The 26,972-nt window shown below is 38.7% G+C and overlaps 1 protein-coding gene across 4 annotated transcripts; it reads left to right on the top strand.

Moving 5' to 3' along the window:
- The first annotated feature begins 162 nt into the window (after positions 1-162).
- Positions 163-22,010, top strand: usp10 (ubiquitin specific peptidase 10). Of its 4 annotated transcripts, none has more exons than XM_020661433.3 (15): positions 163-431; positions 8,476-8,544; positions 8,774-8,819; positions 9,200-9,259; positions 11,091-12,329; positions 14,385-14,476; positions 15,099-15,208; positions 15,293-15,351; positions 15,453-15,556; positions 15,950-16,049; positions 16,256-16,436; positions 17,655-17,820; positions 18,101-18,245; positions 18,630-18,695; positions 18,943-22,010. In XM_020661433.3, the coding sequence occupies exons 1-15, from the start codon at positions 411-413 to the stop codon at positions 19,128-19,130; spliced, it is 2,646 nt and encodes an 881-aa protein (XP_020517089.1). In that variant the 5' UTR covers positions 163-410; the 3' UTR covers positions 19,131-22,010. The 4 variants fall into 4 exon arrangements, with proteins under 4 accessions (XP_020517089.1, XP_020517082.1, XP_065809039.1 ...); XM_020661426.3 differs by having other exon boundaries at positions 11,088-12,329; XM_065952967.1 differs by lacking the exon at positions 9,200-9,259.
- The last annotated feature ends 4,962 nt before the right edge of the window (positions 22,011-26,972 follow it).

Raw genomic sequence — 26,972 nt, 5'->3', positions numbered from 1 at the left:
ATATATATATTTTTTTTTAATTGAGCCGATGTTTATTACGCCTCGGTCACTCGGTTGAGGGGATATCTTTCATTAGGGAGTTGGATACTTTTATCGTGAAACCCGTAGAGTCGAAGATAACCGGAAGTGTTTCTCGTGATTCTCGGAGCTCACGCGTCCACTACAACCAGCCGACCGCGCGCTGTGCTAGCAGGAGAGGAAGAGGCAGAAATGGCGGTGACGGCGAGGCGAGCAGCATGAAGTGCTGATGCATTACATGGATCAAAACTAACGACTGCCAGGACAACGTCGGTAAAATGACAATGACGTCGAAGTAGGACACCGTTTGTAACTGTCATCAGAACCCTACAACACCTTCCCGGGAGAGTTTTCAACTTGTCAGCGGGAGAAGAGAAAACCTCAGAGGGAGCATGGCTTCTTACAGCAACCAGGTAGCTAACGCTAGCTGGCTAATGTTAGCCTGCATAACAACTCACGCTGCACGCCGTTTAACGTAATCTGTACACTCACCACAAAGCCACTTTTGTTCACCGTAATGAATGCAAAAGAGTGCCATTATGCAGAAGCAATTAGGTCGTGCATGTGTTAGTATTTTGAACATCATGCTCGATGTGTCATTGAAGACGTAAGTACTGAAAAGTGCTTGCTAATGCCCCCTCTAAGCCTCATTGAAACGCAACCAGCATGGTAGCTAACAGGCCCGAGGTCCCTCCATTCAAATAAGACAGCTGTACTATTTGCTGCAGTTTTACTGGGAATGACAGTCAAGGTTAGTTAGATGACACATAATAGAGTGTTGTGTTTTGTTTGTATCACTTCGGTGTGTTATCCCACAGTGTCATGTGTAATATCCTGTAGAAAAAGGGGGACACTGAAAACTGCTGCGTGTGTGCATGGCCCACCTGGTCTGTGCTGCGACAGGCCTCCTCTCACCGCATATGTCCCATCTGGTAGTAAATACACATTAGTATGTCTCTGTGAAGTAAGCAATCATGTGAACAGTTTTCCAGAGGGGTTTTTCATGTTGTGATATTCAGTTTCTAAGCAGCAGGATATTACAGTTTCGTGCTGGTCGCTTAGCTTTTAGCAAGCTAACAGCTTTACACAGGTGGTGTGGTTATACTGTGCAGTCCTGTCGCTAGCTGGTTTGCTAAACACAAAATGCGACAGTGTGGGCCTTCGTTGGTGGCGAATATTTACTTTTAAAGAAAAAAAAAAGAAACAAGAGCTTGCACACTGCTGGGCTTTAGTTCAAGTCCCCATGTGACTTGTAGAGTATGTAAATGATCAACTGAGGTTTCATGTCTGAGGAAGTTGGCTATCATGTGGGAAGGCCCATTTTGACTCAAGGTGTGCATGCAGAGGCATGCCAGTTCAGAAGTTTCCAGAAGTTGATTTATTAAGAGTTGAAAATCAAAATGATATGATGAACCATACAAGATAGTAAAACCTGCACCGTGCTTCAAATTATGACCGAATAAACCGGACGTGGCTGACGACTCCTGCAAGCTCACTCAAAACTTTATCCTGCATGCTCCACACTTTTCCCCTTGACTTGATACTTGTTTTTTTTTTTCTATTGAGCAATTTGAAGGTGTGAAAGGGGACTACTGCCTTTGCTTGTTTTCACACCAAGTTCTATAAAGACCAGCCAAAGAGTACTTGTCCTGTTAAATGAGGGAGCATACATGCATTCAATGAAATACATTTATCCTATGATGGACTATTTATTGTTATACTCTAAAATCCTATGATGGACTATTTATTGTTATACTCTAAAATATACTCTATTTTTTTTTTAACTATAAAATAATGCTGAAGTGTGGTACAGAAGCATGTATGTGTAGTAAACATTATTTGACAGTGTTTCTAGTTAACTGTTCCATAGTTTTCTCTGCTATTAGATTTGGACCTCAGACAAACTATTTCACTCGGTCAGATTGGCTCATCTGGCAACTATTTTTCCCATGTTGCCAAACATTTCTTTACAGTGAGCCCCCTGCGTCTAATGTAAAGGAATATTGAAGAGTTGACATTGATGCACTCGGAGATTACTAATTAAACAAGATATAGACATTCAAACTGAAATTGAGAAAACTGAATTCAACGTAAAGTGGATTGACAGGTAGGGCAGGCTGATAATCAGTGTCAGAATGAGACACACCAACAGCCAGAGGGACGTTACTCTTCTGAGAATGAACTCAGCAAAGCAGCAAAATCTTACTATACTTAAAAATACAGTTTTTATCTACATGTGTTGTGTAAATCAAATGAACACTGTAAGCTGAACATGACAGTCTCCTACCATACTGTTTTGGTTAATACCTTTTCCTGCAAAAGAACTGTCTAGAAGCAGTATGCTTAGGTTACTTGTTATTTAGTCAAACTTGTATAGCAGAGCTTTCAAGATATTACAGATTTTTCTCTTTTAAAAAAAAAAGAAAAAAAGATGGATTATTTGATTAAGTCAGTTAGATTGCAGTAACCCTCTACAGTAATTTGCAGCAATAGTTAATAGTTTTCCTGTCATTCAAAAAGGTAGCTGCAGGCTCTTCAATTCTTTTTGAACTGTCTTGTAATTGCATCAGAACATTTAAGCATTGCACACATTTTTTACTGTTTGGTTTTCACTTATGTTTGACTCTGTCAGTAATAGTGCTTTTCCTCTGTGTACGTAGTTGTAGGTGTAGCGTGTCAAATTATGTAGTTGTCACGTATAACTTTAGAAAATCCCTGAACCACCCAATCTACACTCAGACCACCTGGTTCTATTCAGGCATTCATAAGCTGTAGTGTTTGATATCTGGTTACCTACAATGTGTTTAAAGCATATAGCCCCTTTGTCTTCCACACACTTGTAATCACAGATGAAGAAACCTGTATTGCATGCAGGTGACATATTGGTGATACACTGAACATTAAAACTGTAGTTTAATCCCCTCGTCAAATTGGTATGGCAGGGGAAAGGGGAATCTTCCGCCTGCATTTTTAAAACCGTCCCGAGATGGCTATATTCACCAGAGATTGTAAGTCTTCTATTGGGGAAGTTTCAGAATAAACTATGTAGTCTGTGCTCGTTGTGTTGAGGAAGAAGTTACCAGGAGAATGGTATGGTTCTTGCAACTTCAGACTGTTCTTGCAACACTATTAAATGTATTTTTATAATGTGTTTGTTTGGTTTAGCCCAGCATTCAACCAAATCATAAATCTGTGAGTGGGATAGTAATCCTCACCACTCCCTTGGGGAAACTTCACACTGTCTGAACAAACAATGCAGACTATCATCCAAGTTGCCAAAAGTTTTTTCAGCTTAGTCATGACCAATGCATACTGAATGAAAATGCACCAGAAGTGTAACTTAAATTTCAATAATGTCAGGGACAATAAATTGGTTTGATTGCTTGAGTTTTCATTTTGACTCACTGACAGTTCAAGTTCTCTTCTTTTTTCAATGCATATTATCAACAAGACTTTTGTTAACCTATGACGTTAATATATACAGCAGCATTAGCTGTACTTTGAAGTTTAGCAAAGTACCATTACCATGTCACACTAACTTTTCTAATATATTATGATTCCATCTGTACATGTGCCAAGATGCCAAATGATATAATGCTTCTGACTATTAAATATTGCCAAGTATAACTACCAAACCTGTGATAGTGACAATTCATTTTCATTACAGATCTGATTACTAATTATTTTCTCTATTGTTTGGCCTGGAAAAAAATGTAAATTCCTCGTGTCCAAGGTCTTCACATGTCTTGTTTTGACTGCCGAGCAGTCCTCAACCCAAAGATATTCAGCCTACTATCAGAGGGAAACAAATCAGAAGCTCAAAGCAATGTATCATGAAAATAGCCTTTGATTAATTTTTGTGATGGTTGCATCTCTTGTTAAATAACATCTTATCTCATTGACATTAGACTAAATATTTCAAATAAACGTAAATGCTACACTAAGAAATTAAACAGCAGCTCAAGCCTGAAATTGATTGAAGTTGATTCAACAGCTCTCATGAAAAGGGATCATAGCGTGTGTACATTCAGAAGTGTTGGAGAGTGCAAGGTCTTCTACAGCTTGTGTTGCACCTTGGTGTAAGGTTTTCACTTTAAGTTTAGAAAGTCAAACTGGTATCTGAATTAATTACAAACAAAAAAACATACACAAAACTTAAAATAACACAATGGCAGCGCTTCTTATTTGCAGGATGGTCAATTGAAATGCTTTAAAATAAGAGGCAGAATTTCATCTGTGATTGGACAACAAACCCAATGGAAGTTAACTGAGACCGTTAGTCAATGGGATGGTTTCTTTAAGCAGACATGCCCTGTTTAATTAAACAGAATAGCTCTCCGCTTAACTATGGCATGTATCAGCCAGAAACACAGCCGTCCCCTGCCGTGCAGATTCCGATTGCTCAGAGTGTGTGTCCACTTGGACATTTTTTCTCTCATGTCCTAATAATTCATTTTAAGACAACAGTAATATACGATTAAGTAAATACACCTTGAGGGGTGCTGATTGGATTGGAAAGACTCTAAAATTCAAGGTAGCTGAGCAGGGTGAACGTGAGAAGCATTTCAAAACATTGTGGTAGACCTAGTGAATGTTCATTGGATAACAGCATGGCGGGCAATAAGAAGCGTTTCCTTGGCTCTTCTAAGCTACTTCATCCATCTTCCAACATGAGCAGCCAGCCAAGACCAAGCAGGACTTCTATATGAATCATGGCTGCCTTATATTGTTGGATGCAATGACAGAACTCATGTTGGTGTTCAGGTTTGCAGTGGGAATGTTTATGTTCTGTATACAACTCCACAAGTTTCCTTACTTTGTTTTCCATGCTGGTATTATTTATTTTCTTGTGGTTTGTCGTACACATATCCTTTGTTGATAGTTTGACAAGTGAAGCTTAGTCGTATGTAAGAGATAAGACCGCTTTGATTTATGCTCAGCTGGTGTTGCAGGAACATTGTATTGGATAGTATATTGCTATGTGTCATTGCGTAATTAACATGATGATTTCGCAAGACTCTAGGGCTGATCCCATAGAGCAGAGTACTCGACGTTTTGTTCATGAAAGCCTCAGTCCACTGCCAGTCTGCCATGTTGTGTACAAAGATAGTTTGAGCAGCTGTAAGTTTTCTGGTGGTAGCTCAATCAGTTTGTAGAAGACAAGCAGATAAGATGTCTGTACTAGGGCTGCAGGAACAAAAATCTAATTATATTAAAAATATAACAATATTCAAATGCTTAATTGCCATTCAATAATGTAATTTTGTTATAAAAAAAATAATTGGTTTAGAAATTTGGATAACGAGTGAATCAATTCATGTGAGGATGTTAATGTTCCTTAAACAGTTTTACAAAGGTAATCAGCACAGGTGTATTTTATTAAAAACAAAAATGCCCTATCTTGATTTGGCCTCTAGCCCCCTAACAGCCCACGAGCTCTATAAGTTGTGCCGCATCACGCACACCGGATGTCCACACTGCATCCGTTAAATATTTCATTCTTTGCTCTGTGTATTTCAGTTTCCCCTTGCAAACAGTATGACATCTAGTGCTGTTGTATTAAAGGCGGACACGCGGATGTGTGTTGCTTCGTATTGAGCAGCACAGCACTCGGAGGCTCGTCAAAAAAAAAAACAGCTCACAGTGAGCCGAAAAAATGTTTTCTCCGGTGTTGACACTAGTCAAAGCACACCATTTCAATCACAGATGTGGATATTATTACTATATTGTTATCTCCACTTTGTACAACAAGCTGTGCTGAGTGAGAAAAGAGTGTCAGTGCCGTGTCGAGCCCCCACCTTTCTTTTTCCTCCTCAGTCGACACAAGCGACAGAGAGGGAATTAGAAACGGGGCATCAGGTAAAAACGGCGAGCGAAGTGTTGTCAACTGGAAGTGATGCAACCTAATCAGAATTTCCACACTTGAAGGAAGACAAATAAATGGAATGCCATAGAAAAGTTGGGAGTGAGAAAATTGTCTGACGGTCTCCATAAACACATTGCAATTAGTTGTACCAGCAAAAAAAAAAAAAAACTTTATTTTTTATAGCACCTTTAAAAATGGATGTTTACAGAGTGCATTGGCAGACAAGGCAAAGGCAAGAACTCAGGAAGATAACAAAATAAGCATCAGTACCTCGGCCAAACAAAGTTCAAACAAAAGGCAATTACAAATGTCAAAGAATTCCAGTATAAACAATAGGTCTAAAAGGTAAAGTCAAAACAATGTAGTTGAAGAAGTTAATAAAATAATTAAAGCAGTAAAAAAAATGGCACTAGGACTAATGATCTTAAGACGATTAAAGATTATAGAAGTTATAGAAGAAGACAATATCACATAAAATAAAGGTAAAAACAGATGTGTACAAGATATATTAGTAAGTTAGTAAAAGCAAGTCTGTAAAAATGAGTTGTTAAGTAACTGATTCTGTACTCATCTCTTCAGGGAGGTCATTCCATAGTCGAAGAAGCCCTGACGGCAAAATCTCGGTCGACATTACAAATTACAGCAGCACGTGTGTGAGTCAGACATAATAACCAACAGGTAGGGTGCGTTTAGTGACAGTTTCAGCTACAGAGCAGCAAGAAAATGTCTTAAAAGGGGATCCTCATTGCGCCTACATGCACTTCTAAGGTGCTGCCTTTTTCCCACTTGACTCCACACAGTTATTCAGTGGCAGTACATTTATTTTGGTCCATGATAATTCAAATTCTATCGATATGCGAATCTCCTGCTGCTCAAACCTTCGGGGTAATCTGAATCACGGACCAACACAGTAAATTAAGTTGAAAATCTGTGCTGAAAAAGTGTTATAATTAATTTAAATCTAAAAATCCTTCTCTGAATCGTTGTACTAAAATCTACCAAGCTGTAGTATGGCTTAGAATTTGTGAATGGTAGTGAAGTTCAAATTGTACATATCGTATTCTAGCACTACTCCATCAAACGTCATATTCCGGACCCTTCCTACAGTCCTGTATATGTGCTTGCACACGAACACGTTTGTGATGTCGTCACTTAACTGTGTTGAAATCATTGGTAATCCTCAGTCCAAACCAAAAGCAAGGGAAGCTTAGTGTGGTACGTGTGGCACGCCTGCAGAAAGAAGCAAAGGGACATTCTTTCTGTTGTGATTGTATTAGCCATCCCAAGGCCGCTGGATTACGGCTGGCTGTTTGTCGCTTGTAATGCAATTTCAGCAGTGTGGGCCCTCGCGTGGGGCCTCATTTGGAAAGAGTTACATATGCTTGAGTTGCACTTTCTTTTCTGTGAGCCTCCCCTTTCGCCTTGCACCGAGAGGATTAACGGCATAGCTAGTGAGTTCATTTCACTTTTTTTTCAGTTGCTTTGTGTTATTGCATGCTCAGGTGGCACAATGCAGTGCTTCCCCTAAAGAATCATATGTCAGTCACAGGACTTTCCACAAGCACCGGCTTTTGGCCAAACAGCCGACCACTCACTTAATGACAGCGCACTACGTTTTTCCATTGTTGATTCCGATAAACTCAAAAGTTTCTACCCGCTTCCTCTGTTCATTGAAGGAGCATTTGCCTCTGCCAAAATCATGATGAACATGAGAGAGATTCCTGCCCGTCTGTGTGAACCCTGCCATATCAGTGTATATGATAGAATAGAGGCTTTGAAATGTACCAGGAGCCACAGAATTTTGGTTTTTATGGACACAATTTTTCTCCAGGAGGGCATGCTACAGGACTCCCCCCTTGGTGGCTAGTTTTCCATTGGCTGACTACTCCATTTGTAAAAATGTGGGTGGCAATGTGGAATGAGGGGGAAAATGTCGTAGAAAAAACGGATTGGGCTTTTACCGGTGGCATGCCATGTCGGATGCATGTTGAGTTCTGCAAATCAGACTTCTGTGCACAGTGCTCAACAAATCTCAGTACCTTGCAGCTGCAAATTTGTTCATTTCACTTTTCACCAAAAATATAAGCACATTCACATGGTGCGTTATCTGTAAACATACTGTACACCTACTTTGGCCTACATTTCAAAGGTGCTTTGTGTTTTTTTGTATTATCTCTGTCAACAACTCTTCAAAGCAACCGAATACAATCTGAGTTGTTTGTGATCATGGTTTATGTGTAACATGGCATGACTCATCACTTGTGATGAGCTTTACCTTTGTACAAGCTAACATTGCAGTCTTGTCTGGCTGATGACTGACTCTAGTCCCTTGTACCTAGACATCCAATGACCGTATGTTTTGAAACTGTTCAGCTATGAGGAGACAGGCTGTCATTTGTATGTTTATTTGACTTATGAGCTCAACTTTTGTGATTCCACAGGTAGCCCTTTTGGCAATTCATGAAATAAATTCTCAGTATTTGATACTCATTACATCCAGTATATCATAAGAAAGTACATATTTTGAGACAGGGGAGTCACATTATTGCCTGTCTTTTCACCAAATGTTTTATATTGGTTTCTTCCCGCAGTACATATTCGGGGAGTTCAGCCCTGATGAGATCAATCAGTTTTTTGTGACTCCACGATGTTATGTTGAGGTAAGGAGCATGATTATGGTCTGTTTTTACATCAATCGTTTTAACATGTATAGTTTGGAAGCAGCACAACATGCTAAAACCTAATCCACTGCTTCGAAACAGAATCTGTATTTTGGCCAAAACATGTTATCTGGAAAATGCTAGTAACTTCAATTTTTACATTTTTAATTATATTATGCAAAATTATTTTAATCTAATTTATCTTTGTTTGTTTTTTTCATCCTCACAGCTTCCTCCATTCAATGACAAAGTCCCATGTGTCAGTCAGTCTTCTGGTATGTACATTCTACGTTTGCTAGATAATGATTGTTCTCTTAGGACTGAGTATTTAAATGTTTAAGTTGATATCAATGCAGTCTTAAAGAAGCTAAACATTAAAATTGAAGCCCATGCTAAGCTGAATTGCCTGGCTGGGAGATGCTTTTTATGTTGTTGAATTTTTGATTTTCACATAGAGTATATACTGTTAACTCTGAATTGCATCTCAAAGTAGATATTCACTTTTCATCATTTGAAGAATAGAAAACATCAGACACTATTGATTCTTTAAATATCAGGCAACCAAATTACAAATGTGAAAGCAGCCACCTGTCTTTGAAATGGTACAAATATGCACATGTTATTTTCCTTACCTTGATTTGTATTGGTTATTTAGGAAGTTACTGCACTCCTGCTGTACCTTATATTATGGAGTCTATTGGACTGCAGGTTTGCGGTGAGTTGAGGAGTCTGACACCCTGTGGCTTGACTAGCTGTTGTACGTTTGCTGTAAAACTCAAAATCCAGGTTTCAAAAACTGGTGGCTTTCTAAACCATGCGCCTGTACTATTCTCTTGCCTGTTGGATAAATCTGTAGAGCTTTGCATGCTCAAGATACTGACAAGTATCTTATCTTCTCTTGCATATAATGCATTTTCACCACTGCTGACTTTAACCTGAATTAAATTGGATTTTCAAATGATTTAACAATCACAGCTAATTTACTAAGGGCATAGTGATGGTTTTATGTGATTGCTAACATGTGTGTACATATTCTATCCTTACATTATAAAGGTTTTAATGCTTAAATGTTACAGCCAAAATGTTTGATTCAGTAACACTAACAGAAGATCTTCTAATCCAGTCGAGGGAGTAACTGCTGTTTTCATTCTCTCTTAACCGCTGCAGAAATCAGAGTTAACAGTTTGGTTGACAGGTCAGCTGTCTAATGATAAAAGACTCTTGTTGTTGTTTTCTGATATGCACTTACTAATGTTTCCTGTTTATTCACCTTTCACCTTACCCCTCACTGCATTTTGACTATTTAAGCAACACATATGAACTAAATGACAGTAAATTTACCTTTTTTGTTGACGTTTGTTTAGATTTTTGCTCGAAATTCAAATGTATAAGTGAAACTAAAAACTGCTTTCATAAAAATCACAAAAATGTAAAGAGTGCATATCAGTAACATCAGGAATGTTTCGTTGATCATGAAAAAAAAATCTCAAACGTATGTAAGATACATAATGTCCACTAAATATGCCACATTTACCTAATTCTAATTACAAAACATAACTGCCTCCTTGGGTCCATTGAAAGGCTCTATATAAATTCAACCTATTATTATTCTTTATTAACTGGTGACTTTCAAGAATACAAATAGATTAAAAACAAAAACTAGACTCAAGTAACAAAGAAAATATTGGTTCCCTTTTAAGGGGAATTGGCCTTGGCTAAAAGATTATTGCATATCATTTATTAATTTATTTGTCTATAACTATAAAATACAATTTAGTTTGCCCTGTTTTCTTTTTTTTGCTTGTCTTTCTTTTCCTTTTTTGCTTTTCTCTATATCTGTTTCTATCAAAATCAGTCTATAAGAAAGAAAAAAAAAAACCTTAATTGGCCTGACTTGCATATATCACACCCAGTGACCGATATAAATGAATTAATTAGTTAGACAAATAGGAGTTTTCCCTTCCTTATAGGCACACTTTTTGAGTAATATCTAACAGGTTGTTGTTGGTTTTTAATCAGAAACTGGATTCAAATTGTCATTAATGTGGTAAAAAAAAAAAATAAGGTCACTTAAAAATTACCCAAGACCCCCTAACTTCTGTCGCAGCTTTGACTCTGGCCAATTAATAGCTGTCTACTACTTGTCAGGAAAGGGAAAAATCCAAGACAGTAGTCTCTCCCTGTCTAATTAGAAATGTTTAATGTTCAATCCCCCTAGTCTGTGCTGTTAACGGCATTCCTGAGCTCCACCAAAGCCCAGAAGGAATATGGTGTAGTCCAGCATAGACAACAGTTTTTGTTGTTGGAGCCGAAAATAGGTCAAGCAAGTTTTTTCCATTTTATAGCGTTGTCTGATCCTGTCAAAGAGCTCCCACGACTCCTTTTGGTCAGTGGTCTATTTGTTTGGGATAAAAAGTTTTTCTTTAACTCCAAGATTTAGAGTAAAATGCAAACGTGGGAATTTCTTTGTAATAAGGCTGTATTAAATACATTTGTATTGGATACATTTATGTGTTTCTAATTGTTTGAAATGTTATCTGCAGCAGAAGACTATCAGCACATTGAGTTTGGAGTTGATGAGGTGATGGATTCCAAGTCTGTCGGGATGAACGATCCTGTATTCAAGGTGTCGAGCACCCTCAACCCCCAGGCTCCAGAGTTCATCTTGGGCTGCCAATCGACCCAGAAGGCCCAACAGACGGCTCCTCCAGAAGCTGATGACCCTGATGGGGTCCACTTCAACTCACTGGACGGCGCTGACTCGGAGGCCTCGGCCCTTGACAATCACCAGGCCTGCCAGGACATGGACGGACTTCCTGGCAGTCTTGGACAACGAGAGAGGAAGAAAAAGAAAAAGCGACCACCGGGGTACTACAACTACCTGGACCCCTCAACAGGTAGCAGCAGCAACAACAGCAGCAGTGCAGCAGATGGTACACCTGTGACAGCACTGGTGAACGGACATGCACTCAGTGGCCCACACATCAGTCCTGAAGATGTGGATGTTAAGGCATTATCGGGGGCAGAACTTTCCACCCCTGGACCTGTTTCCACGGCTAGATCGACAGCTGCTGTGGCAGCAGCCAAGTTTGCCCCTATAGCCACTGCCGATCAGAGGACTTGTGATAGCCCTGATGACTCTTCTTTGGACTTAACAGGCGGAGCTGCCTCTTTATCAGATGGCAACAATGCAACTTCCTCCTCTTCATCCTCCTCTCAAAGCAGGGGGATGACAGAGGGACCAAGGACTGCAGATCAGCAGCCAGATCATTTGGCTCCACAGAGCTCCGAACTTTCAGATACTCCACAAAGCCCCCGCTCTAAATCCCCTCTTCCTCCTTCAGCTGCTGTGGATGCCCCCTCTGTTGCCACATCTATTACGACTACTGAACTGAAAGGAGGGGAGCTAGCAGAAAGTGCGGTGGCTAACGGGCTTGCAGAGCCTGATACTCCTGTCAGTGCAGATGGACACAAAGAAGACTGTGAGAGTGGGGAGCAGGCTCAGCAGGTCTCCCCAGACTCTGCTGCCCAGTCAGCAGTGACCGAGCAGGCCCTTACGCCTGCAATTCCAGCTGCACCCACTGCCAACCTCCCCAAATCTTGGGCTAGCCTCTTTCACAACTCCAAGCCTCTGCCTGGGGGCCCTCAGGCCTTTGTGGAAGTGAAAAATGTTGTGGAAGTAGTGTCCCCCGCCCTAATAACGCCAGAGCAGCCTGAGAAAGTAGGGGAGGTCAAAGATGGCCCTGTCCACGTATCAGAGGATCCTATGGCCCCTAAACTTGCAGGTATTAAATGAAAAAGATCACTTTTATTTATAAAAGAAAGGTCCATCATACCTTTCATATTTTGGTTCCAACTTAAGGTTTTATTGCAAAAGAAATACGCATACTATATTCACACTGCATTCACTTTATTAGGTTTCCCTGTACACTGTTATCTTTCAAAAAGCTCAACTTCAAATGTTGTTTTAGGAAGCTTCTAATTTTCACTATTTATTGACAGTGTCAGAAAAGCAATCATAATACTTGATGTTTGATATTTGAGGGAGGGGTTTGTATTGTTATACATTTTATATAAAGACGGTTCGAAGTACTGCATTAGGAAAAGATGTAGTCCAAAGAATTCCTCTCTGACAACGGCAAACAAAAACCTTTTTATAAGCCAAATTTGTATGAGAAGTTTGAATTGGATCACATAAGCTTGTAAAAGTGAACCTAACGAAGAGGACAGTTATAGTGAGTGATTATTTTAAGCTGGAGCTGTTAAAATTCTCAACACCTTACTACAGGGACGCTTAATGGGCATGTTGCTTTCCTGTTCAAGCAATTCAACAAATGAACACTAGATGGTGGTAGAATATCTAAAATAGCTGTAATATTATAATTAATCATATTTGTTTAACCCGCTATAAATACTATAACCCATTATATTTCATAACCAATCATAAGTCAAAGGATGTTCTCCATATCAAAGTTAAGTAAAGATGGTGCATTTAAGGATTTATGTTTTAAAGGGGACAATCTAGGCTGCAGTTTCATTTTGCCATGCATCTAAGAGAGAGTTATAACTCAGTCAGGTGCTTAACCCCAGCAAAGTGGGTGAATACTCAAAATATTATGTCCCTTAGAAACACAAATGGGATATTTACTTACACAGAAACTGATAGATCTGTTGTTTTCTAGAAGGAGTTACTTTTCTGAGTCACAGCTTCAACAGTCACGGAATAGAAAACACTCATCAGCCAAAAGAGAAGGAAAAGATTTCTTGAAACATCTTGAAACAGGGACGGAGATAAATGAAGATCAAACAATTGTGGTTTGGCTCTATGTGGATGATTAGATTAGTTTAATAGTGTGAGATTCCTTTTAAGTTGAATTTCTTTAATAATTTGCTAAAAGATATTAGTATGTTGCCAGGTCCTGTTTTCTGTGTTCTTACCAATCAAATTGTTTCCAGCGGTTTGCTTTTTTGAGCAGTATTTAAGATTTTTCTGTTTAGCTGATGTTATTCTGCTCCATGTTTGTACACATGTTTGAAATGTAATACAATCTCTCAGAAAGGTATGGACTCACCAGGCCTAACTTTGGACTTTGAATACTGTAATATTTAGTCAAAAAGTGCACATTTTGACTCTTCGCCCTACACTAGGTGTATTCTAACTTCATATTATACCTGACAGTTTCTTCACTGTTAGGATCAAATATTACTTCTAAGTTAATCTTAAGGCTGATTAATCCTCGCCTTGCCACTAGTCTATACCAGCCATGGTAAATACTAGAACCATTCTCTTTTCTACACCTTTTTAAGTCTTTGTGGGTTAGTACACATGCGGGTACTTTTAATACTTGATGTGGTATTTTTGCTTTGCTTAAAAAAAAAAGAAAAAAAAGTATTGGTTCAAATCAATTTGTTTCCATTGTACAGAAAGCTCATTACTATTTTGATGAATTGTCTATTGAGAAAATGTTTTAGTTGTTTTGTAGCTACATACTCAGAACTGTTTTGTTGATTTGTTTTTTGATACATCAGTGATGAAAAACTGTGTCCACGTTACCATGAGAGCTGTGTTTTAAGTGCCAGTCTCTCTTCCTAGGCGTGGTATATCAAGTGTTTTCTTCTATCAGACAGTCTCTTGTGTTGTTTTCACAAGAGGCAGCAATAGAGGAATGAACACGTTGTGTCAAAAAGGAAAATGTACTTTTAATTTGAAGAATGTTAGTTTATTATATTTACAACTGTTCTCCAACACAGCCATGCACATATGGTTGTCATGTATGTATGTATACTGTTTTAAGGTCCAGTTGTTTAAGAACATTGTGTTGTTGTTTTTAAATCCCCAGAACTTATTGAGAATGTGAAGTTGATACATAAACCAGTGTCTTTGCAGCCGAGAGGACTGATCAACAAGGGAAACTGGTGCTATATCAACGCTGTATCCTTTTACTCTGCTTTTTTTGCTGCACCTGATACTTTGTTTCATATACCTTTTACACTGTTTCTATTTTTGTTTTCCCTATGGGTAACTTTGTTTGTAAGAACTTAATACCAGAAGGGACAAATGGTGCAAGATCCCATTAAAAACCTCAGCTTTATATATATATATATATATATATATATATATATATATATATAAAACACATATTTAGTTAACAATTAACATCAATAAATTTTATGCATCCTTAAATCATAAAATTACAAGAAATTGGGATTAATCTTCATCCTTATCTAATAGAAATCTGTTTAATGTCTTTAAATTTTCCAAAATGCCAAATTGGAGTTTTATTTGAGAAGAATGCTCAAGGGGTTCGTTTAGCCAGTGGTTGGATTTTTTTCAGTTTTTGGTTGTTTTATAGGGATCTTTGACTTCTTCTGTTTGAAATTACTTCTTATTCTAAGTAATTCAAGTCGAAGACATCTCAAATTTTACAAGCTACTAACTGAAGCCAGGCGTTTCATTAAATCCGAGCTTATTCTTCCATCTGAATCAAATTAAATATTTGTGCAAAAGATGATTTTCCTCCATGCTGTTTTCCTCCCTAACTCTTTACACTCAGACTCTGCAGGCCCTGATTGCATGTCCTCCCATGTATCACCTGATGAAGTCCATTCCTCTGCATAATGAAACACAGAGACCATGTACCTCCACACCCATGATAGACAACTTGTAAGTTACATTTCTGCCAGCTGATTTCAAACTGTTGACATGTTATGTTCAGAAACATCATCATTGTGTCTTTGTGTCTGACAGTGTAAGGCTGGTGAATGAGTTCAACAACATGCCTGTGCCATCTAAAGCCAAACAGCAAGGTGAGGTGTTACACATCTCATCCAGAGACATTTGGTATCATTTTCTGTCAGTTACACTATATCCTGATATACTGTGTCTTAATTTGTTACCGGGTCCACAGCTGTTGGTGATAAAGTCATGAAAGACATTCGGCCTGGAGTACCTTTTGAACCGACCTACATTTACAGACTCCTCACTCTAATCAAGTCAAGCCTCTCAGAGAAGGTAAGCAATGCTGACTGATGAGGTGTTTCTGATGAATAAACCTCCTCTGGAACACAGTGTTTGAAGGGAATGTTTTTTTTTTTTTTTTTGTTTGTTTTTTTTAAGCATGATTCACATTTTCAAATCAGAATCTGTCTCATGTCTCCATTGAATAAAGGCAGCGTATGCATTACACATACTGAGTCATATGTTTTAATGAATGAAATAACTTAAACTTGCTGATTGTGATGTTTATCTCCTCTTACATGAAGATAACGCTCATCCTGTCCCACCTTTCAAACACTCTTTCCTGTCTATTTACTTCATGGAATGACTGACTGCACTGTTTTTGAGAGTAAGCTTTTCAGTAAGACTTTTTTAATTGGTGCTGACTTCCTGATGCTTCACTCAAAGGGTCGACAGGAGGATGCGGAGGAGTATCTCGGCTTCACTCTCAATGGACTGCACGAGGAGATGCTGGCATTGAAGAAACTAATCTCGCCTCAGGAAGAGAGTAAGCATCTTTTTCCTCTTTCTTGTTGAAAAACAACATTACAAAGCAGATCAGGTCATTACAGCTATCCTGTAATTGAGGTAATGTTTTGCATATCTGATCATCAACTGGTTATGTATGAGTTGAAGTTCTGTCTTAAGTTTCATAAAAAAATATCTTTTTATATTTGACCTCTAAGTGTTTCTCTTTCATGTTTCTTAAAACAGAAGCACCCACACCCAACGGGCCAGAGTCTCAGTCAGGTGTGGAGGAAGATGACGCTGACAAGGAGGAAGAGGGCAGTGAGGACGAGTGGGAGCAAGTTGGCCCCAGAAACAAAACTTCCATCACTCGCCAAGCTGACTTTGTCCGCACACCCATCACTAATATATTTGGTGGGCACATCAGGTATGTTGACAGATTACATAAAGGTATTTCAGAAGATTCATTTTTATGTGCTGTGAATCCTAGCAGCTGGTGAAAGACAAAGTTTGTCGTTTTTAAGGTGGCATCACAAATCAGTCTGCAACAACTCATCTTAAGCTTTTGTTCAACCAGTCACCACAGTACTTCAGAATAATGACCACCGTGGGCCAAGTGAGGTCAGAAGTCTCAGCAGGCAAGGCAAAGCAAGCACTTGCACACAATGTTCTTAACTTTCAGACAAAGAACCTGTGCCATAATATGTTGAGGTTCTGGTCTGGCACAGGCTTGTTCAACACAGGCTGCACAGTCTCGGAGGATTATTTTCTCAGAAATGGTTTGTGACCATGGAGTGTATGTTTACAAAGTGTGGTGTGTACATCCATTGAGCTCTGGAATAACCTGTGGACTTTTTTGGGCAGTGTAATTGGGTTTTTTTTTTGTGTTTTTTTTAAAAAAGATTTTTGTTTGGCTTTTGTGCCTTTTATTGGAGAGATAGGACCGTGGATAGAGTCAGAAATCAGGGAGAGAAAGAGTGGGGATTGACATGCGGGAAAGGATTGGATTTGAACCTGGGCCGCCCGCTTGAAGGACTAAAGCCTCCTTACATAGGATTTGCGCACTAACCACTGCGCCACCAGCTCACCTGGAGATGCAATTTTTAATACACTCTTAATATATAAACAGGGAATGGCAGTATAAGGGACTGTTTAAAATTACATCTGGAGTAAAAGAAAAATGGAGCAATGAAAGTTGTCGATACAAGTTAAACATGTTTATTGAATCATTGTGCAGAATAATTGTCTTTAATGTTTCAAGGCCTTCTAGGATTCTAAATGTCTCACTGGTATTTTTGTTGCATATATACATTCTATGTGAATGTAGGGGAAAAGGTGCACTAAATCAAATGTACTAGTAGTATAATTGAATTGTCCAGACTGTAGTTTGTTCATGCAGTCAGCTGCAGAGACAAATATCAACACTGTTTAGTTCCCAGTAAATCAAGTGTGTAAATGTATTTCCACGTTACCATGGGAGTTGCGTTTTTGAGTGGCAGTCTCCCTTCCTAGGCGTGGTACATCAAGTTCTTTCTCTTAATCAAAAGTCTCTTGTGCTGATGTCACAAGAGGTTGGATTAGAAAAAGAAACAACCGTAAAAAATAAAAACTACATATTTTCTAATATCTATCTTTTTTTCGTCAGATCTGTGGTGTATCAACAAAACTCTAAAGAGTCGGCCACTCTGCAGCCTTTCTTCACCCTGCAGCTGGACATCCAGTCGGAGAAGATCCGCACTGTCCAGGAGGCTCTAGAAACCTTAGTGGCACGAGAGTCGGTCCAAGGCTACACTTCTAAAACCAAGCAAGAGGTATGAAAAGCACAAGTGTCGGCTTTAGTGATGATTAGCTTCACATGCCATCAAAGGGCAATGATACATTAAAAAGATTCCTGTTGATGAATTGTTTGAGGGAACATCTGCTCCAGAGATGTAACAGACTTCTTTTCCCCTTCCTGTTTAGTTTAGATGTGAATTTTTTTTTTTTTTTATGTCTGATTCTCAATAAAACATACTTTTATTGTATGATATTTTATTACCATCACCACGTGATCTGACTGCAGGTTTCTCTTCTTTTTATCCTCATTGTCAGATTGAGATCAGTCGGAGGGTTACTCTGGAAGAGCTGCCCCCTGTGCTGGTGCTCCATCTCAAGAGATTTGTTTTTGAGAAGACTGGAGGATGTCAGAAACTCACAAAGAACATTGAATACCCCGTTGACTTAGAAATAAGCAAAGGTATGGACACACAATTTACTGAAGAAGAAATTATCTGCTTGGGATGATGCATAAAATACAAAATAAGATTATAGAATTGCAAAAAATGAATAACAATCCTTTTAAAGGGTAAGGTTTACGATGAAAAATAATACATTTGAAATGATATATATATATATTACTTTTTTTGGCATACGATTAATCAAATAGCTGTTTTTTTCTGTCACACTAATTGAAGACTTTAAAAGTAATTGTGTTTGAGTACTCTGTCTCAGCATGAAGGCAAGAAGCACTCAAGACTGTTAAGATTTACAATGCAGAAAATGGTGCAGCACATCCTGTGTTTAATTATAATTTAAGCAACACTTCTTTGACTAATCAGTGGATTCTTAAAAACCTTTTCAGATCTTTTGTCATCTGGAGTGCGGAGCAAAGTTGTGAAAGGCCAAAGAACGTACAGGCTCTTTGCAGGTGGGTTTGAGTTTTGTTGTTTATACTTACTTTATACTTAATCACACGAATACATCTGCTGCAAGGGCGTGTTACTCAAGCTTTAAAAAAAAAAAAAAGCCAAAAAGGCCGCAAACTAACTTAAAAATAAACAAAGCTGCTTACTTTTTCATGCCCAACATTGAAGTCATGGGATGTTTTATTCAAAAGTCATTACCCTTCCATATTTCTCTAACATCTTGTCCCTCTTGTGTTCCAACCAATCCAGTTGTCTATCACCATGGGAACAGCGCGACCGGCGGTCATTACACCACGGATGTCTTCCACATTGGTCTTAACGGCTGGCTGCGCATTGACGACCAGATAGTGAAGGTCATCAACCAGTACCATGTGGTGAAGCAGACTGCAGAGCGCACCGCCTACCTGCTGTACTACCGCCGCGTCGATCTGCTGTAGACACACACACGCGCACACACACACACACACACACACACATCCAAACATACATGCAAAAACAACCCAATATATACACAGATGCACACAACATACATGCTCTTAATGCACTTGTTAACAGTAGAGTACATCTACACACCACACAAACACACAACAAACTAATGAACAGGAACACTGCCCAACTTGTTCTCTTGCAAGATTTTCCTCTTCTTCCCTTTTGTCCCTGCTTTCCTGAGAACCAGCTTTTCCAACACCTTTTCCCTCGAATCTTTTTTTTTTCTTTTTGGAACAAGAGAAACAAGCTGCACTCACAAAGATTTCCCTGTGACTGCGCTCTCTTCTCTCTGCACCACTGCTGTTTTTTTGTTGTTTTTTTGTCCATTTTGTTAAACTTCTAAAGCAACAAGGAAGGACAGTTGAATAGACAGAGGTAGGGGTTGGGGTTACAGGTTCGGACCTAAGACTCGCCTCTGGTTGAGCCAACAGCTCAGCTCAGATAGCAAACGATGGACTCACAAACAGGAAGAACTATCTGCTACAGGCTGCAAGTGGACTGCTGGTCTAATTTTGTTTAAATTACCTCTTTAAGGAAATGACCCAGAAATATATCAGTGTTTGCCTTTTAGCAAAAGAGAACGGTTGGCCTAATGAATTTGCAGCAGTTTAAAAAGCCGGTTTGAATTTGCCCACGTGCATCAAGAAGGCCCAGCACCAGCATTATCATGAGCGTCTCCTCCCAAGGCTGCATCGTTGTCTTCTCTGCCACCAACAACTCCTCCTCTTCCATTTCCTCACTTTTAAGATGCTTTTAAATCTAGGTACAACTCGAGCCATCAAAACAGGGGAGAAAAAGGTCAGTGGTACATTAAATAGGAACTGAACTGCTTCCTTGTTTGAGAGAGTCTTGTTCTGGTATCTGGGTTTAGAATTAGAAAGACTATCTAAAAAGATGTTAATGCGCTTTAGAATTTAATAACAAATAAGCTTCTGTGCACAAATATAATCTGATGATTACAATATGACAGGCAAATGCATATTTTGCAGATCGTTAGATTAAAATGTAAAAAAAAAAAAAACAACCTAAAAATTATAAAACCTAGCTGACTGAAAACTTGTTTGGGTCCTGAAGGACTGCGTTAGTTTTTCCAACTCAATTCTTGCACTGGAGAGATGGCTACCAATCAAGACCGATTCCACTGCAACACCTTCCCTTGTTTACTTTGTACATTTCCTTCTCTATCCATTCATGTCTTTTGTCATTGTTTAAAGGTTCCACCTGTGTAAAGGTGGCTTATCAGTGTAGTTTTGAGCCACGCCACCCCTCTTACCCCCCAACTCAACTTAAAGTGGGGGCTGCCTTAGGTTCAACGTGTGATGTTTTTCCACTCAGTGTACAAAGTCTAACCCTTATCAGGCGCCAACAGCAAGTCTAATGTCTGTGAAGAGTTAGGAGAATGTACCCAACACCTATGTTTTTACTCTTTTGAGGCTCTGCCTTTCCTCCATGTGGAGGGGAACTGAGCGATGAGGGGAAGTGGGACTACATCTGTGCTCCGCTCTGCATAAAAAAAAGACCTCAGACATATGCACAACAGGAGATAGTGTTTGCTTTTGTTGAAGATATTGATTTTTGGATCATTCATTGATTGTGATGATTTTTGTTGAAGTTATTAAACAATGTTAGTTTTTTTTTTTTTCTTTAGTTTTTTTTTGTCATTGATCATGTATCAGATGTCCCCATGTTCTTGTTCCCTGCTTGCATTTGAATTGGTGTTTAAAAAGAAATTACACAGGCTAAAGCACAACAATGAATAAAATTGAACTAGTTTCTTTGCTTGATATTTATTTTCATTTTCTCTGTTTCGTTTTCTTTTTTGTGGCTTTAACTCATTTCATTCCAACCACCAGTGTCTGATTCTCAGTATTAATACTTTACTAAATTGAATGAGCTCAAGAATTTCTACATGACTTTAGCTTTCGTACTTTGACTTTAACTGAAAAAGCCTCCTTTGGGTCTCAAACCCTCCTATCCGCTTGTACATCGTTTAGAAAGGTTACACGAGAATATGTTTGTCACTAATTTTCTGTTGGCAGTGCTAATGAATTAATTTAACAAACAAACATTGAGGTCACTATTGACCCAAAGTTCACATTTAGTTGTAAATGTGCTGAACATCATTCCGTGATGCACAGCCTCAATGGATTTATTTTTATTTTTATTACCGGGTTTAAGTTCAGAAACATTTGTGTCCAGATAAACCAAAGGATAGTGTTAAACAGGCCGGCTGCCTTTCTGTCAGTATGTATTCTTTATTTTGCCTTCTCCATCTGAGGTCTTGTATCCATGTCCAGCACTCATTCCACACAGTAAACAGAGGCATGCCTTTCAGTCACTTTATCTCCATCGTCCATAACCTGATTATATTTCTGTTGTGCTGCAGGTTTGTAGTCATTTCTGCACAAATAGACGATTTGAATCCTCTCTTTCTTTCACCTTTGAATGTTTGACAGTTTGGACATTAAACGGACACCTTTCTGTTGTACAGTTTTATCACAGCCTGTCGCAGCTGGTCAGGAAATATGCTGGTGAAATGCTTCAATAATATGTCTCTTTTCAGTATGTGCTCCTAACACTATTGTCTGCTGGGAAATGTTGGGTTATTGAACTACAAACAAAATCTATACTGTCTTTTAATTTTAAGCCTACAGCATTCTATTTTGTTAATTGTTCAAATAAAGGATTGTGCAAAAAGCAGTTTGCTAATGAAGTGTAGTCAGAAGACTACTTGGCTTTCTTATAATACAGTATATACTGAAACCATCTGCAGTCTCTGGACTGGCCTACAGAACAATGTGCACAATAAAACAAGAACTATACACAGAGTCTTGGTGTACCACACACTGCTAATTGCTCTCTTGTTCCTGCATGTCAATGTGTAGTATTTGTGCAATGTCCTAACCCCTCTCGTGTGGGGGTTAGGACATTGCTGGCTGCCTCAGTGCCCACAGTGCTCTCTTTAGGACGGTGCCTCTGTTTGCTTTAATGGAAAGCAGACCCATCATTGAAAAATTTGCTATGTAAGGTTTTTCTGCACTTTGGTATTTTATACTATTTATTCCTTCTTCACTATAGCTCTGCTCGCCACTGAAATGTGGTTTCGCGCAAACTTACAATCAAGTCTTTTCTTTGTTAATGTCAGAAGGCACTACAAGAACGTTTTCTCTACAGGCCTGCAGCCTGAAGGGCAAATGATATATTTGGATACCCACTTACAGACCACCTATAGTGTTTATCCGTATGTTAGCTTGCTACCAAAGGGGTTTTCTAAGGCTTTGGTTTTTTTTTCTAACAAAAGCCTGTAATTTTATTGGTCATGCTATTGCACCATGCACTGAGGCCAACACAAGGGTACAAGGCCCACATGTGACTTTTCAGTAATGTGAGCATGTTATTGTGCATTTCAGATCATTTAAGTACCAAGGATGAAAATAATCTTTCAGAGGGTAGATAAGCAAGCCACAATTGAGTTCTCTATTGGGGCAGAAAGGTCAAAACATGCATCTACACTTATAAGGATAATGGAAAAATATGTGTTATCTTCTCTGAAACATACAGTGCTGTGTCATTTGATTTAAAGACCGAAGTCAGCCATTAAAATCCACTTGGCAGATGAACGCAGATTTTGAAATGCTATGCTTACATTTGAGTTTGTTACTTTGAGTAGCTAACTACCTTTAAGGACTTCCTAGCAGCTTCAAAGACCTCTTTTTTTTTCCAGTTAAGAATTGGTTAGCTTCCTCGGAACACTGAAGGGTCAGGACACCCAAACAATATTTCAAGAAACATTTGACAGTCTCAAGATAAAGCTGATATAGGTCACTTTATTCTGATTATTGTTGTGTATTTCTTTTGAAGTTGTAAACATATTTAGCTGTTTAAGCCTGTAAAAAAAAAAGAAGAAAAAAGCAGATCATGGAGTGACATCAGTTCTTGGTGAAACTGCTCATAACTCATGTCCAAACTAAAGAATTACAAGAAGATATTGCTGTTTTCTTTTGGGTTGCAAGCTTAGAGAAATGAGAAACATTGAACCTAAAAGCACAAATGTTGGTGCTAACTGGATGGTTTGAGTAGCAAATGGATGTAGATTATATGTTCTTACCCTTACAATCCCCAGATTTAGTGTTTACTGGAGGTTAAAGACTCATGAGTTGCCAATCTAGAAGAAAGCCTTTATCAATGCAGAAAAGCCTTCACTGTCATTTTCTGTTTCTTCTCTTGATTTACCCTTTGAGGCTGTCACACTGAATCTCTTTTCTTTAGTATTCATTTCAGTCTTGAATATTGGCTCTGGGCATGTACTTCATTTGTGTCACGTCCTCAATTTAAAATGTTTGATATACAGTGTTCTCCATATTGTATTATCTTTTAAGGGCTTATTCTTTTCCATCAAAGGTGTGATTTCTGTGTTTTTCCTGATCCTTTACGAGCTATCTTCTAGTTTGTTTTTGTAACCTGACTTGGGTACCATATGATCTCTTCATTCACTTTCCAACACTTTTTCCTCATTTGCATCTCCCTTTAGTATGTCTTGATACAAGTTTCACCAGCACTCTGCCGTTTCTAAGGAAAGTCAAAATGATGGTAAGAGTTTCAAGGACCTCCATAAGCCCACTGTCAAACCAAACCAGTTCTCAGTTATGGAGATCTTAGAGTATCTGATGTTCTGTAGGTTCCTCTAGAAGAAAAGTAGGTTCCCACTTGTTCCAGATTATATAATGTCAAAAAGTAAACAAGAGAAGGATGTTTGAGTTGTGTAATCCTGTTGTTTTCAACTGAGTTTCCATTTGGACTGGTGTAAATTATATCTGTGTACATGCCACCGAGTAATGAGTAACACATCTGAGAAGAAAAACATCTCTGACATCTGAGTTGAGTCAGTTCTTAATTACAAGATGACCAATGTTTGTCACAAGGGACCTCTCAGGACTGGGATGTGCAGTTTTAGGTTTTTTCATTGAAGCATCTCCAAAATGGAAATTTAAAATTGATCATGAAACATTGATCCTGGAAGCCCACAATTTGCATAATGGACAGTTGTCTGGCAACTTGATTTGAATGTGCAAACTGGATTAAGATGTTATCATGTTCCAGTTTGCTATCAACAAAAACTTCAGTAAGACAGGTTGTCAAGTAAAAAAAACATAAATCACATGCCAAATGTTTTGAGAAGTCTGCAAATTCCGGTGCATGACGAGTTTGCAAAGAATTGCAGATTCACCGAGCTCAATTAATTAGTGCCTGTTTAAAAAAAAGGAAATCATGGCAACATGCCAAACATGCATCCAATACTTTTACAAATAGAACATGTGATGTGCAGCCTACAGTTCTCCAGTCACAAATGCCTCGAAGGGCCCTAAATGCTTAAGGCAGCTTTAGATAAACTTAACCTCACTGCAGGATTAGTTGCTGATGCTCCCTCACTGCAGCTCTTTTAGAGTATCCCTCTTTATAAACACGTCATCATCTTATTCTGGTTTCAGAAATGTTGGTGAGGCATCTTAAGTGCTCTGACAGAAACCAGGATGACATACTTTATCAATACAACTGATCTATGTGTGCAGGTGTGATGTAATAATATGTAATGCAATCTTCTACTCGTCTTCCCTTTGTTTGTTTTGTACATCTGGATGGGTTTGGAACCAAGTAAAAAAATGTATAAATAAAGAATGATCCTAGATCCAAATAATCATGCGGCAAAAAAGATTGAATTGTCATAGTAAGAGGACTGGCGACATGGTGTGGCTCTTCTGATCTTTTGAGTTTCTTGTGTTAGAGAAATGTAATTTTTCTGTGAATATATCAGTCGACCATCTTTGCTAGCATCTCTACAGGACATTAAAGTAGAACAGCAGCTGCATGATGGGCTAGACTTCCTGGTAAACATGTATTTCTTTTCCCTGAGTGCAGAGCCCAAACTGGCAGAGGCTGTGTGGGAAGAAAATCTGTCTGACGATTCAGTTTGCTGGCATTCCATCAGAGTGGACGTGTTCTTGTAAACATCTCAGATGTTTCAGACGGAAATCAAGCTCATGATGGAATAAAATGTGAACTATTCAGGTCAAAGCGTAGGGAGCTGCCTACAGGGTAAGTAAAGAGATACAACCGTGATGACACCTGATGAACTTTACCATTGACAGTCTTATTCTTTGTCCTCTCAAACACCTGCCCTATTATTATGTTTTCAAGTTTGAATACAGTATTAAAGCATTTCATTTAAAGCAGGAGACGAGGACAGAGTATTTTTTAGCGTGCGGTCTACAACTACAGGGAAGCAAATCAAAAGACTGTAATATGACTAATGATGAGATTGAAATTTTCCCTTGTAACAGGAGTTTGTAAGGCTATATTATTACTGTGAAGACAGAGTTGATCATCGGGCCATAGATGCTTGCTTTTTGCAGTTTGTGGTACAGTTCATGTAATTTTTGTGTTTATGGGAAAGTCATTGAATTGGTTTACAAAATACAACAATATCTTATTAAAAGCTGCTCATCATTTTTATTCCCCTAAAACACATCAATTAATCTTAATGGTCTTTTTTTTAAGGTGTGTAATGTAACTGGGAGGTCAGGTTTTTGCAAGTGTTGCTGCAGACAAACTACTAAAAAAAAAAAAACTTCTACAAAGAGAATTAAGCCTTTATTTAAAAAGAATATACATCTTTGCAATTTGGTTAGTTTAGGAATAGTGGAGAGGTGAGTGTAAAGAGTCGATGGGCTGTGTTATAATTCTTGACACTGGAGAAGCAGAGTGGGATTTCCTGGCACAACTTCACCAACTAGCAAGGTGCATGAATGAATGAAAGGCTTTGAAGAGGTCAAAAAGCTCCAGCAACACTTGTAGCACAAAGATCAACTTTATTAACAAATTAGACTATTTTATTAGACCGATTATTTTCGACTTCTTCAGGGTCATCCAATCACACAAGTCGAAACGCGTCGGTCTAATTTGTTAATAAAGTTGTACATACTACAAGTGTTGCTGGAGCTTTTTGTCCTCTATAATTCTTGACACTGTAAGAGCTTTTGTCGTACAATATATTTATTATATTTAATAGCTACAAGGAGACATAAGTGAGCCAGAGTACAGAAATGCAAAGACACCCAAAGTCTTTCTGTTATTGTTTATAGATTAGTCATAGACCAACCTGGGTTACATGACTGTGGAAACTCTCTTGACTTTGAACTGATTTCCAGAAAGAGTGGCCCTCATCTGGACCTAAACAAAAACCCTGATTCTCTTAGTCTATAATAACAATGTATTACGAACATTTCTAATTGCCAAAGATATATAATAACATATATTTCAGTGGATTTTCTCACAATCTGGCAAACCACAATCTTTTATTGCTTTATAACTAATGCGTAAAGCATTAGTTGCGCCATTTAACTTATGGAAGTAGGTGTGTAAAGATTGCTGGGAAATGGGTTTAAGAAATAATGATGACTTATAATTCTAATTGTCTCCCTGTGCCTACTTGATAATGATTCATAATAAATGTCACCATAACACAATTCAGAGGAGGTGAACTTCTGCTGACTCGCCTGAAAGACCGCTGATTTACAGGATTTGTAAGTTTTCCTCCTGACATCAGCCTGCTCGTCAGCGTGCGCGCTCTCTGTGCCAAGAACACAGCCCACTTCAGGGAGGCTGGCGGGTGGAGGAGAGGGGGAGGTGGCGAGGGGGAGGTGGCGGGAGAGTTGGTGATTTTTTTTTTTTTTTTTTTTTCTCTGCTCCTGGTCCTGAGGGGTCTCCTTCTCTATATAAGGCGCGGTGAGCTG

Source organism: Labrus bergylta, chromosome 3, assembly GCF_963930695.1.
Source record: "Labrus bergylta chromosome 3, fLabBer1.1, whole genome shotgun sequence".
Classification (NCBI taxonomy): Eukaryota; Metazoa; Chordata; class Actinopteri; order Labriformes; family Labridae; genus Labrus; species Labrus bergylta.
The sequence above is the reverse complement of the archived record's forward strand: the minus strand, read 5'-3'. Positions and strand labels throughout refer to the sequence as shown.

What these genes read in the sequence shown, in the direction of transcription:
- usp10 (XM_020661426.3), top strand. Translation starts at nt 411, where the DNA reads ATGGCTTCTTACAGCAACCAG. An exon ending in ATGTGTCAGTCAGTCTTCTG is followed by an intron (nt 8,820 to 9,199) that starts GTATGTACATTC and finishes TTGGTTATTTAG; the next exon opens with GAAGTTACTGCACTCCTGCT. An exon ending in ACACCCATGATAGACAACTT is followed by an intron (nt 15,209 to 15,292) that starts GTAAGTTACATT and finishes TGTGTCTGACAG; the next exon opens with TGTAAGGCTGGTGAATGAGT.